Source organism: Thamnophis sirtalis, unplaced genomic scaffold (assembly GCF_051295495.1).
Source record: "Thamnophis sirtalis isolate CommonGarterSnake01/CBP01778 unplaced genomic scaffold, rThaSir2_p1.2 scaffold_13, whole genome shotgun sequence".
Taxonomy (NCBI): Eukaryota; Metazoa; Chordata; class Lepidosauria; order Squamata; family Natricidae; genus Thamnophis; species Thamnophis sirtalis.
Window position 1 is genome coordinate 44699698 of NW_028261393.1, and position 12790 is coordinate 44712487.

General features: G+C 43.0%; 1 protein-coding gene across 1 annotated transcript in view; it reads left to right on the forward strand.

Annotated features, from left to right (window-relative positions):
- Window positions 1-12790, forward strand: part of LOC106548733 (connector enhancer of kinase suppressor of ras 2) — a 217428-nt gene that overhangs the window by 42072 nt on the left and 162566 nt on the right. Inside the window, exon 4 of the mRNA XM_087727105.1 lies at window positions 3040-3127. Within this exon, the coding sequence (XP_087583231.1) occupies window positions 3040-3127 (88 nt within the window). The remainder of the gene's footprint in view (window positions 1-3039; window positions 3128-12790) is intronic.

The following is a 12790-nucleotide window of genomic DNA, read 5'->3' on the forward strand; positions in this document are numbered from 1 at the left end:
ATAAGCTGCAATTGATCATGGAAGGTGAACCACCATTTGTTAAATTGAAGAGGAGGAAAATAATAGTTTTTTCTTGGTTAGCAGGTTGCTCCCTATCTATTTCCTCCAAAAATGCTTGGCTTTTACCCATGTTAGAGACTTGAGTTATTTTAAGGTTTGATCCAGCCAAGAGCTCTGCATTAGTCTTTCAGGTTTTTTTTTTTCTTGGAATCAAACTGAACTTTGCTGCATGCTTTACATGTTAGCATTACCCAGTGAACTGAAATGCTAAGAGTGAAGGATCGCAACTGGATTCATTGAACTAGCTTAATTTTGTTAATTTCATTGGATTAACTGAATTGTAGGCAGTTGCGCTGGAAATACCTTAATGTCATCAGTTCGACGTGGGTAAGGAAGAGCCCTCACTGCCCCTCTAAACGTTGCTTACCTATCCTCCCCCCTGGAAAGCAGAACAAGTATAATAAGTGAGACTGTTTGGGAAATGGCCCAAATTGGTGACTTGAAGAAGAAGATCAAAACAGTGCTCATAAATCCATAGTTCTGACATTTCACTATAGTTGAAATAACTGACCAAATATCAGGGGTTCCAGGAAAAGAAGTTAACATAGGAAGATCTAGTTTGGTGTAAGGAGTTGGTCTAGAAACCAGAAGACTGTGAGTTCTAGTCCTGGCTTGGATCTGAAAGCCAGCTGGGTGACTTTGAGCCAGTCACTAGGGGACTGTGAGTTCTAGTCCTGCCTTGGACCTGGAAGCAGGCTGGGTGACTTTGAGCCAGTCACTAGGGGACTGTGAGTTCTAGTCCTGCCTTGGACTTGAAAGCCGACTGGGTGACTTTCAGCCAATCACTCTCTCAGCCCAACCCACCTCCTAGGGTTGTTGTGGGGAAAATAGAAGGTAGGAGTATTATGTGTGGGGTGTGTGATGGTTCAGTGCAGAGGTGGGTTGCAAATCCTGGCGCTACTGGTTTGCTCATGCTCGCGCATATGTGTGATGCTTCTCTGCATGCACAGGTGGGTGGAGCCTCCTGCTGCCTCCACTACAAGTTCGCCCAATCCAGGCCAAACTGGGAGCAACCCACTTCTGGTTCAGCGGTTAAAGAGGCTGAGCTTTTGAGCTGACCACCTGGGTTCAAGACTCTATGGGGGGGGTGAGCTCTCATCCTTGCCCCAGTTCCTGCCCAGCAAGCAGTTTGAAAGGATGCAAATGCATACATGTGGGCATGATGGTTCAGCGGTTGAAGAAAACCAGCAGCGGAGGTTCAAGACCCAAGCATTGCATAACAGGATGAGCGCCTGTTACGGGCTGAGCTCCTGTTACTTGTCTCAACTCCTGCCCACCAAGCAGTTCGAAAGCATGCAAATGTGAGTAGATAAATAGGTACCACTTCAGTGGAAAGGTGTTCTGACCCAGCCTTAGCAAGTAATGATAAGCCGCTTCCTCACAAGTAAAAACAAACCCCTTTTCAAACAGGGTAGGAACAGTCTTTTATTCACGTGGATAAACATAAAGCAAACATTATTAGTCACTCCAGACCTGGCCAAGAAATCCAAATTGCTTGCTGTATATTAGAAACGAATGCAACAAGAGTCAGCCCCACACCCCTACTATTTATTTCCCAGCCAGGGAAGGGCATCCATGTCTGCCTTTCCTTGAGAGCCGGCTTATTGTTTCCTTTGCTCTCCTCTCCTTTCCGCTCTGCGCACACACGGATCTGGGATAGACCCCATCTGTTCCTCCCTCTCACTCAGCTCAGGCTCCCAAGACAGCTTTCTCTCCACCTGGGGGGAGGACAGAAGGCCTGGCCTCTGATGCTGTTTCCTTATCAGGGCCTTCCAGAGACGCTGAAGCTGACCCAGGCCTTCCTTCCAACCTCCTCTGACTCTGCAGCTAGCTCTGCTGGGAGCTGACAGAACACAACAAAAGCTGGCAATATTCTGTGTGCCTCAGTGTATCGTCCCGCTGGCCACATGACCATGGAAGAGTCTTCAGACAATGCTGGCTTGCTCAGCTAAGAAACAGAGAGGAGCACTGCACCTTAGAGTTGGATACAGCTGGATGGGGAAACCTTTACTTTTTAAAGAGCATTATGTATGTTTGCTTCCTTGAGTTACTTATAAAGTAATAAAAGTGGGATAAAAACCAACCAATAAAATAACAAGTCTATCAACTCAGTCCCTCCCTCACACTCATGGAGTAGTAATATAAGGCTTCGTATTATAACCCAGGCTGGCTGCTACAAAGATTTGCAACTGAACCAGGGGTTGGTTCCTGCCAGTTCTAACCTCTTCTTTGTGGCACCTCTATAGAAGAGGTGCCACAAATCTACAGTGCCGTTTAGAACAGGTTCCAGCTCCCTCCCCCCGCCCGTCCGCACATCAAGATGAAGAGGGAGAGGAGGAATTCTGGGAGTTGAAGTCCACAAGTCTTAAAGCTGTCAAGTTTGAACACCCTGGGGTTTTTTTTCCTAAAGGGTTAGGGTTGCAAGGGTCTTGTAACTTGACAGCTTTAAGACTTGCGTGCTTCAAATGCCAGAGTTTCTGAGCCAACATTTTGGTTGCTAAACAAGAGCGTTGTTAAGTGAGTTTCACCACATTTTACAAGTTGGCCACACCCACCCAGTTACATGGCTGGCAAGCCACTCCCACCCAGTCACATGGCCGGCAAGCCACTCCCACAAAGCAGGCCACACCTACAGAAGAGGTTCTAAAAATGTTTGAAACCCACCACTGAACTGAACCCACAGAATTTGTCTTCTGAATCCAATCCAGCTAATTTTCACCTGGGGTTCAGGCCTATTCTCAATGCAATATTGTAAAAGGCAAAGGTGAAACTACTTAAGAGCTTTTTCTAACCAACTTCTTGATGATGATTATTTTGACATATTTCTATTGACACTCCACCAAGTGGAACAAATCTGTGTTTTCAAGGTTCATTCCTCACTGTTGGTTGACTAGGACGAATTGTTTGCAAAGCTTGTCTTATTACAGGAATTATCAGTGATAAATGAACTCAGATGTTAAAATTCTCTCTTTTCCATAGGTCCCCATTTGTCAGTGTGACAGAATACTCGCTGCTGAAAAACAATATTGTTCAGCTCTGCTTAGAACTCACCACCATTGTTCAACAGGTAAGAGTACAATTCTCTTCTACTAAATTGCTTTTAAATTATTTCCATGGTGGAAAAAAAATAAGGAGCTTCCATTTCTCTCTCCAAAGATGACTGATGTTAAATCAACTAAAGAAGGCTCAGTTAGCTATTTGGGTTAGAATCAAACCAGAAAAGGTAATTAACCCGAAAGATAGTCTTCAAACTTTTGTAAATTAATCAAATGTATTGATTGGTCAGAGAAAAACATTTGTATGGGCAGAAAGGACAATCATATGCATCTTTAATCATAAGTCTCTTCCATCCAACTTTTCTGGTTTAAAAAAAAAAACATGAAAAAAGTATTCAATTTTTTCCCATGCAACTGACAAACACTTGAATAGATTCATTTTTTCTGTGCAACTTTGCTTAATAATTATATGTTTGATGATTCTATACAGCTACTGCAGGCTTGGCTGTCAGATGAAAAAAAAACCTCACCTTCTTGCATCTACAATATCTTAGACTAATTCCAATCATTTGTTATTCCAATCATTCTATTTTTTTCCCTTTCAGCTTTTGAATATGTAGAAATGTACAGCATTGGGATTCTGAAATGCTTGTGGTTTTTTTTTTTAAAGCTCTGTTTCAAACCTGACTACTAAATTTGAAATGGCTCGTTTCAATTGGTTGAAAATGACCTTTCTAACTACAGGTGTTACAGTGGTGAGAATGCAATTCTGCAGATTAATTCTGCCCACTGCTAGCAGTTTGAGTGTCACTGACTCAAGGTTGTCTCAGCTTTCCCTCCTTCTGTGGTCAGTAAAATGAGGACCCAGATTGTTGGGGGCAAGATGCCGATTCTGTAAACTGCTGCAAGAGGGCTGTAAAGCACCGTGAAGCGGTATATAAGTCTAAGTGCTAGTGCTATTAGGAGCTTGGTGGCGCAGTGCTCAGAATGCAGTATTGCTGGTTAATTTTGCCCACAGCCTGAAGTTTGATCCTGACAGGGCTCAAGGTTGATTCAGCCTTCCATCCTTCTGAGGTTGGCAAAATGAGGACCCAGGTGGTTGGGGTCAAAATGCTGGCTCTGTAAACTACTTAGAGTGGGCTGTAAATCACTGTGAAGTGGTATATAAGTCTTAGTGTTATTGCTTACTGTGGCACAAATGATTGTAAAATTGGGTGCAACTCACATAATAACCATTTAGATTAGCAACAGAAATTTTGGGCCCAACTGTGGTTACAAGTCATAAATTAACTGTATATATTATTGATGGATATCAATAATATGAATTATTGAATATGAATACACTCCTGCCTTTCAATATCTATTTAAGTGGTCTTTTTTGCAAGAGGAATTTGTTGTGCCATGGAAACACATATGTTGCTCGTGTTCCAATTCTATACTCAATACTTAAATGGAATAAAGGTAAAAGGTTCCCCTCGCACGTATGTGCTATTCATTCTCAACTCTAGGGGGCAGTGCTCATCTCCGTTTCCTAGCCAAAGAGCCACTGCTGTCCGAAGATGTCTCTCCAGTCATGTGGCCAGCATGGCTAAACGCTGAATGCGCATGGAATGCTGTTACCTTCCCACCAAAGGTGGTCCCTATTTTTCTATTTGCATTTTTACATGCTTTCGAATTGCTAGGGTTGGCAGAAGCTGGGACAACTAACGAGAGCTCACTCCGTTATGCGGCGCTAAGCATTTGAACCGGCAAATTGCCAACCTTTCTGATTGACAAGCTCAGCATCTTAGCCACTGAGCCACCCTTGATTTAAATGAAGTACCTGTTTCTAAATTCTAAGCAAACAGAGGTGGGGTCTTCCTTTATTTATCCTCTCCGAAACTTCAATTGCCTGTCGTCTCCCCGGGAACCTTTTTCTAACTGTTGGAACCTAAGTAAATGGTTCTATTGTTTAATTGACCATCTGCTTCTTGGATTTTGGCATTTCTCCAGATTCCCTGGAAGCTGCCTTGATGCTAGGCACCTTGGTATACAGCTCTCTCGCCAAGCACGGTTTTAAATTAGGTTGACGTGGCAAGCAAATACTTTTTCTTCCCTTTAGTTATGCAATATGAATTTTAACTCGGTCCCGGGAAAAATGAATGCTTTGGAAAAACCAAGCAGGAATGGTTTTGTTCTTTAAAAATAATTTATTTGGCTGGTAACAGGAGCTCACTTACAGTCAGGGTCCAGAACTGAAAACTGTTGTATTGTAAATAATTGGAGGGATAAAGCCAGAAGGCATAAAGAACTACATGAGCCGTGGTAGTGCAGTGGTTAGAGCGCAGTACTGCAGGCTACTTCTGCTGCCTGCCAGCTGCCTGCAATTTGGCAGTTCAAATCTCCCCAGGCGCAAGGTTGACTCAGCCTTCCATCCTTCCGAGGTGGGTCAAATGAAGACCCAGATTGTTGGGGGCAATATGCTGACTCTATAAACTGCTTAACGAGGTCTTGTAAAGCACTGTAAAGTGGTATATAAGTCTAAGTGCAATTGCTATTGTCCTCCCTCCCCCTCTTTTCCTCCTTCCCTCTCTCCATTCCTTCCTTCCCTCCCTCCCTCCCTCCCAGTGGTTAGAAGGCAGTATTGCAGGCTAACTCTGCCCACTGCCAGCTGTTCGATCCTGACTGGCTTAAGGTTGACTCATCCTTCCATCCTTCCGAGGTGGGTAAAATGAAGACACAGATTGTTGGGGGCAATATGCTGACTCTGTAAAACACTTAGAGAAGGCTGGAAAGTGGCAGCCTAAGTCTAAGTGCTATTGCTATTGCTATTGCTATTGCTTCGTAGATGGAAATGTCAGCTCAGAGGTTTAGCTCTAAGCCCAGATGTGAGTAATGTATTCTCTTTGGGTTTCAAGAACGCAAACGGTGCGGTAAAATGGATGTTTCGATTTAGGTTTCCCATTGTATGAAGGAAATGGAGAAATCTGTAATTTCTTTTCAAGCTTAAGTGCCTTGCAAAGAGCTATATTTGCCCATTTTCCAGGTAAACTGGCATACATCCAGTTATTTTTATGCTCTAAGAAAGCAAACTTGGTGTGTCACGTAGAAAAGAGTGGTTCTTGGAAGTATAGTTGCTGTTGGAAACTTGTTTAACCAGCCTCCTGTCTTTTCAAAACTACCCTGTTGTGGAGCCCATTGGGTGCCCAGGAAGCCCTAAGAATTCCAAAGGTGCTTTTTTTCAAGAGGCAGCTGGACTTTCTGGTTTTGTGCTTTGAAGACATTTTGTTTCCCATCTAAGAAGCTTCTTCAGCTCTTTTTCATTGAGAAGTTAGAGCTGTGCTTTCTGCAGGATGTTTTTTACCCTGGGTCCCTTCACCATTGAGAACATGCACCGGCTGTTGGGGATGAGTCTTTGCTGCCTGCATCTCGGACTGAAGCGCAAATGGTTCCTGTAGCCTGCAATTTTTCTGGAAATCCGTTCCTACTCCCGCATCATTCGAAGGGCATTCATCCCAAAGTGCATTGTTAAATGTCTATGGAGATTCTCAGTCATCCAGGTCACAGTTGTCTCAAAGGTGCTGTCAAATTTACTAACGATGCTCTAATTAATTCATAATTATCAAGTCAAGGTTTTAGTACAAAACCAGTGATTTATTAGGTGCTCATTAGGCAATATCTGTTCGCAGTCAAGCCTGTGCTTTGTTTGATTTTCTTCTGAACTTTACTAGTAGTAATTTCTGCAACTTCTAGAAGGATTGCAAAGATTTTCCTTAAGTCTTGCTGCCTCTGACACCCCTAGAATGACATTTCACAATTGTAGGATAACTGCAAAACTAGTTAACACAGTGTCAGCGTTCCAAGTATCATGCAGAATTAAATCAGAGTCAAAGGCAAAACGATCCTTTTTGTTCCAATTTAATAAGACAGACATCTTAGGCACATCTGTGTTAATCCCAATACTGGAAATGACATCAGAATTTCACCCAGTTAAAAATTCATGATCTTGTCCCCACACCCACAATCCATCACATGGTCCAATCTTCTTCTTCCACGCTGGCGTCTCCACCCAGCTGCTTCCGGTCAGGTGTGAAAGTGCGGAGACAAAGGATGGCCTTGGCTTCTAGTAAAGAATGAAAATAATACATTCCACAATCCTATTTCTTCTATTCCCCCCTCCCATCGACTATACTTAAGAAACAGCATAATGAAATAAGAGAAAGTGTGGCAGGCCAAAATTCTAAAAGGAATATAATTGCAGGCCTGATACACAGTATGTGATGAAAATACAGCAACTGGCCCTAGTTGACAGAACTTTCCCTGAGTTGAAGATATGTATCATTAGCCATGGTGAGAACCAGCCAGAGCCAGTAGGTAATTTTCAGCTCTGGATTTAATGGTCCAATGGACTCTGGTCTTTAGAAGATGAGTCCCATTACATGACTGATTTCCACATGTACTTAATGATTTCTACCACAACCATTTGAAGGTTGCCTCATTCTGCGGAACTCAACCTTGGATACTCGCATCTCCATTTTACTTAGATGATGTCATTAAGACCGCACTTGGAATACTGCATCCCGTTTTGGTCACCACGATGTAAAAAAGATGTGGAGACCCTGGAAAGAGAGAAGAGCAACAAAGGTGATTAGGGGACTGGAGGCTAAAACATATGAAGAGCAGTTGCAGGAACTGCAGGGGTGATATGATAGCAGTGTTCCAATATCTAAGGGGCTGCCACAGAGTGCAGGCAGGTCAAGCTGTTTTCCAAAGCCCCTGAAAGCAGGACAGGAAGCAATGGATGGAAACTTATCAAGGAGAGAAGCAACTTTATGACAGTAAGAACAATTATCCAGTGGAATGGCATGCTTCAGAAGTTGTGGGTGCTCCATCACTGGAGGTTTTTAAGAAGAGATACAGATACAGATCAATAGAGTTGGAAGGGACCTTGTAGATCATCAACTCCAACCCCAAGCAGGAGAGCCTACACAATTGCTGACAGATGGTAGTCCAGTCTCTTCTTGAAAGCCACAATGATGAAGCTCCCACAACTTCTGGATGCAAGCTGTTCCATTGGTTGGTTGCTCTCACTGTCAAAAAAATTCTCTTTATTTCCAGGTTGAATCTCTCCTTGTTCAGTTTCCCTCCATTATTCCTTGTCTGGCCTTTGGGTGCTTTAAAAAATAGCTTGACCCCCTCCTCTCTGTGGCAGCTCCTCAAATATTGGAAGACTATCATATCTCCCCTGGTTGTTCTCTTCACCAGACTAGCCATGCCCAGTTCCTGTAACCATTCTTCATGTGTTTTAGTCCCCAGTCCCCTAATCATTCTGGTTGCTCTTCCCTGCACTCTTTCTAGAGTCTCAACATCTCTTTATAGTGTGGTGACCAAAACTGGAGATTGGACAACCATTTGTCTGAAATGGTATAGGGTTTCCTGCCTAAGCAGGAGGTTGGACTAGAAGACCTCCAAGGTCCTTTTCAAATTCTGTTATTCTTTTCTATTAGTAGGAAAAGAAGAAGCAGAAGAAAAGGTAGCAGTTGAAGTGAACTTGGTGCCCCCTGTTTAGTTGTAGATTTTAGCGTTTGCAAGAGGCTAATGAGGCTTTGAAGTAAATAACATGGCAGTTGAGTCAGCTCTGTTTCAAAATAATTCTGCCACTGTTCAAATCAACTCCACTCTGAAGTTTTACAGGAGCCGATTAATAACAACAAAAGAAACTCAGAGTTTTCTAACCATAAGTTTCTACTTATGTATGAAGACATGGGTCTAGGGTGGATTGAGAAGGAAGTCACATTGTGTGCGAGCAAAAAAAGATTCTCAAAAGTTAAATTGATGCATGTCTTAAATTTTAAAAAAAATCTCATCAGATGAGATTTCATTATAGAGAATGGCCGTTGTGAGACTCAGAAGGCATCTGAAAAAGATCTGGTACCAAAAATGGCTCTTTTGAAACTCAAACGCCATCTGAAAAAGATTTGTTTTTTTTCTTCTCTTTGCAAAACACATTTTCATTAAAATACAAAAGAGAAGGATTGGAGGTAGGGATCAGCAGGGGGTGGGGGATTTTTGTTAATTAGTTCATTCCCATACAGCCAAGTTCAGCATCCGTCTGTGATTGCCTCCTGGTCACCGTGCAATTATATCAGAGCTCATCATCCTGTTGGAAGCCAATGGACTGTTTTAAGGAGCCTTTTAAAACAGGGGGGGGATGGAAGTTAAATCGGGAGCTGTAAGGGAAATCACGTTCAACGTTAGCCTTGAAGCAGATAAATTGCCACCAGGAATGGTTCATAATTGCTTGAGGAGACAAGCCATTTTTCCCTTTAATAACTGTATTTCTGGCAAAAGAAAATAGAGAGAAAATCTTGTAATAGGGAAGGAATGCCATCGTTGGTTAAAAAAAAAAAAAGGAGAGCTGGATGTTTGATTCCATTTCATTCATCAACTAAAGAATATATTTGATTCATTTGCTTACCTGTTTATTTGGCTTTATTATTAGTCCTGGGGATTTGTATCCAGGTCTATTGATCTATTTCCCTTTATTGGAATATCTGCAAAATGGAAAAATGTGGGAACGTATTTTAAGCTAGGGGATATTTTCTAGGGTAAAAGAACTCACACAATTTAAGTAAAACATTATGCATGTTACTGTGCATTGTGCAAATACCCCAAACAATAAAAAGGGATGCTTTGCTTTGGGTGTTGGTGTCCCTATACAAGCTATAGAGACACGGAGTTAGGTTTGCCCATATTAGCAAGAGGTCCCTGTGTCCCATCATGGCCACTTTTGGATATCCAGGTCTGAAACTAGTGGAATGGTTCATATATATATAAATACTTTGCAATTTAACATATATGAACATATAGGAAGAATATGAATCTGTAGGAAGACTCTCAGAAGGCAATTCTAGTCAAAGATGGCAATTTGCTGGAAGATTCATTGATCTGAAAGGAAAGATGGAACACCATGATTTGATTAAGCCACAATATCTGGGTTTAATTCACACACAATACCAATGCATCACATGCGTTATTTAAAACACACCATGACTTGGCTAATGTAGCAAATGAAACCCAAAACAAACCAACTACTTTATGTTTTAGCATGGAGTTAGCAGCTAATCGGAAGCATAGTTCAGCACCATGGACAGGTCACAAGGTTCTAGTATTTTATGCACTGGAGCTGTAGTGGTGCAGTGGTTAGAATGCAGTATTGCAGGCTAATTCTGCTGACTGCCAATTGCCAACACTTTGATTCTCACTGGTTGACACAGCCTTCCATCCTTTTGAGGTTGGTAAAATAAGGACCCAGTTTGTTGGGGGCAATATGCTGATTCTGTAAACTTAGAGAAGGCTGTAAAACACTGTGAAGCAGTATATCAATCTTATTGCTATTGCTACAAGTATAGTATCATTACAGTATTCATGGACTATGACTTTGTGTTGGCAACAAACCTGGAGAGCATGGTTTCATCAAACAATCATGGTTATAAAAACCTGGTGGATGAGTCCAGCAGACTCGCGTTGGATTCCACTGATCATATCAAGAGTTTAGATCTTAGACTTCTCCGGCATGCATTATTTGCCAGCCTTATATATGATCAGAAATTAAGGTTGGAGCTGGTAGCTTATTACTTGGATGGGAACCACCAAGGAATTCTAGGCTGCTAGGAAATAGAAAATACATATAAGAGAAAGTAATAGCAAATTGCTTCTTGGCATAGGACATTGACGTGGCGGCTCAGTGGCTAAGACGCTGAGCTTGTCGATTGAAAGGTTGGCAGTTCGGCGGTTCAAATCCCTAGGGCTGCATAACGGAGTGAGCTCCTGTTACTGGTCCCAGCTTCTGCCAACCTAACAGTTCGAAAGCAGGCAAAAATGCAAGTAGAAGAATAGGAACCACCTTTGGTGGGAAGATAACAGTGTTCAGTGAGCCTTCGGCATTTAGTCATGCTGGCCACATGACCACGGAGACATCTTCAGACAGCGTTGGCTCTTTGGCTTTGAAACGGAGATGAGCACCGCCCCCTTGAGTTGGGAACAACTAGCATATGTGTGTGAGGGGAACCTTTACCTTTATAGAACATTGATTAGATGGTGTCTTGGCTTGATCCAATGTATCTTCATAAATGATACATTCACTGATGATTTTCCATCATCAAGAGTCAGTAGGATCATCCCTGATTTCCAAGACGAATATGAAGCTAAGAGTGGCTTGGAGAATCTGAAACTTTCAGCATTGAGGTTAGCTCTTCAACCAAGAGCTGGTCCTATCTCCCAGTGCTGCCTACCTGATGCAACATCTAATGGAAAGCTTTTTTTTTTTTAATCTTGCTAAATTTCAACCGATCTCCTAGTTCCCTCCCACAGAACAAAGGGAAACTAACAGTCCAAAACAGATTTTCAGTAAACACACAATAGGTGAAATTGTGCATAAGTGTTGTTGGCTGTCGCTTTCCGACTCCAAGGAAAGCATCAGAAAATATGCCTTCGGGACTAGGATGAAAGCAGTAATGCCCTGAACCTTTCTCACGATTATGCTAATGCACATCAAAGATACTTCTACAGACACCTTATTTTAAATGGAAAGTTCTTGTGAGCTACAGCCTCACAAGCTACACTCCTGTTTTTCACACAATCACCTTGGCCCAATGCCATTTGAAAAAGTCTGCTTTCTCCCTCTCCCTTCCCCTCCCTCTTCTTCTCTCACCTGCCTCCCACCCGCTCTCTTCTCCCTCTCCCTCTTTCTTTCCCTCTCTCTCCCTCTCTCTCTCTCTCTCCCTTTCCCTCTTCCTCTCTCCCTCTCTTTGCCCCTCATCCTTTCCCTCCCTCTCTTATTCCCTCACCATTTCCCTCCCTCTTCTTCTCTCACCTTCTGCCTCCACCCTCTCTCTTCTCCCTCTCCCTCTTTCTTTCCCTCTCTCTCCCACTCTCTCTCTCCCTCTTTCCCTCTTCCTCTCTCCCTCGCTTTGCCCCTCATCCTTTCCCTCCCTCTCTTATTCCCTCACCATTTCCCTCCCTCTTCTTCTCTCACCTTCTGCCTCTCATCTTTTCTGTTCTTTCTTCCTCCCTCTCCTTCTCCCTCCCTGTTTCCCCTTCTATCTCTCCTTCTCTACCTCCTCCCCTTCCTCTTCTTCTCTCCCCTTCTGTCTCCCACCCACATCTCTCTTCTTCCTTCTCTTTCTTCCTCCCTCTCTTTCCCTCTCTCTCCCCTTCTCTCCCTCACCTTCTCTCTGCCTTCTTCTTCTTCTCCTCTCCCCTTCTGTCTCCCACCCCTCTCTCTTCCTTCCCTCTCTTCCTCCCTCCCTCTTTCCCTCTCTCTTCCCTTCTCTCCCCTTCTCTGTCTTCCCCCACCCTGGCTCATGTTTGCCTTTCTCACTGAGTCTCCCTGCAAGGTTTACAATCAAGCAAACAAAGCCACACACACAGTGTGGCCATTTCTGCCTGTAGCTGACGTCTGACTTGTCTATGCTTGTGTGCATCCATGCATGCACACGTGTTGGTGAGAAACAGCCCAAGAGGGAAACTGCAGCTAAGACAAATATCTCATTTTTTTAAAAAAGCCAACCAGAATATATTGATAAGAGTGTCAGCCATGCATGGATCAAGCATGACCTTGTCTTTAAACAGACCCCAGGTGGATTTGCGCAGTTTGATGTATTCCTAAATGACATTTTTGGAAGATATCAAAAACTCTGCATTTGGATGGTGGCCCCTTTGATAAAAGCCAGCTTTCATGGCCTGCAATTGCC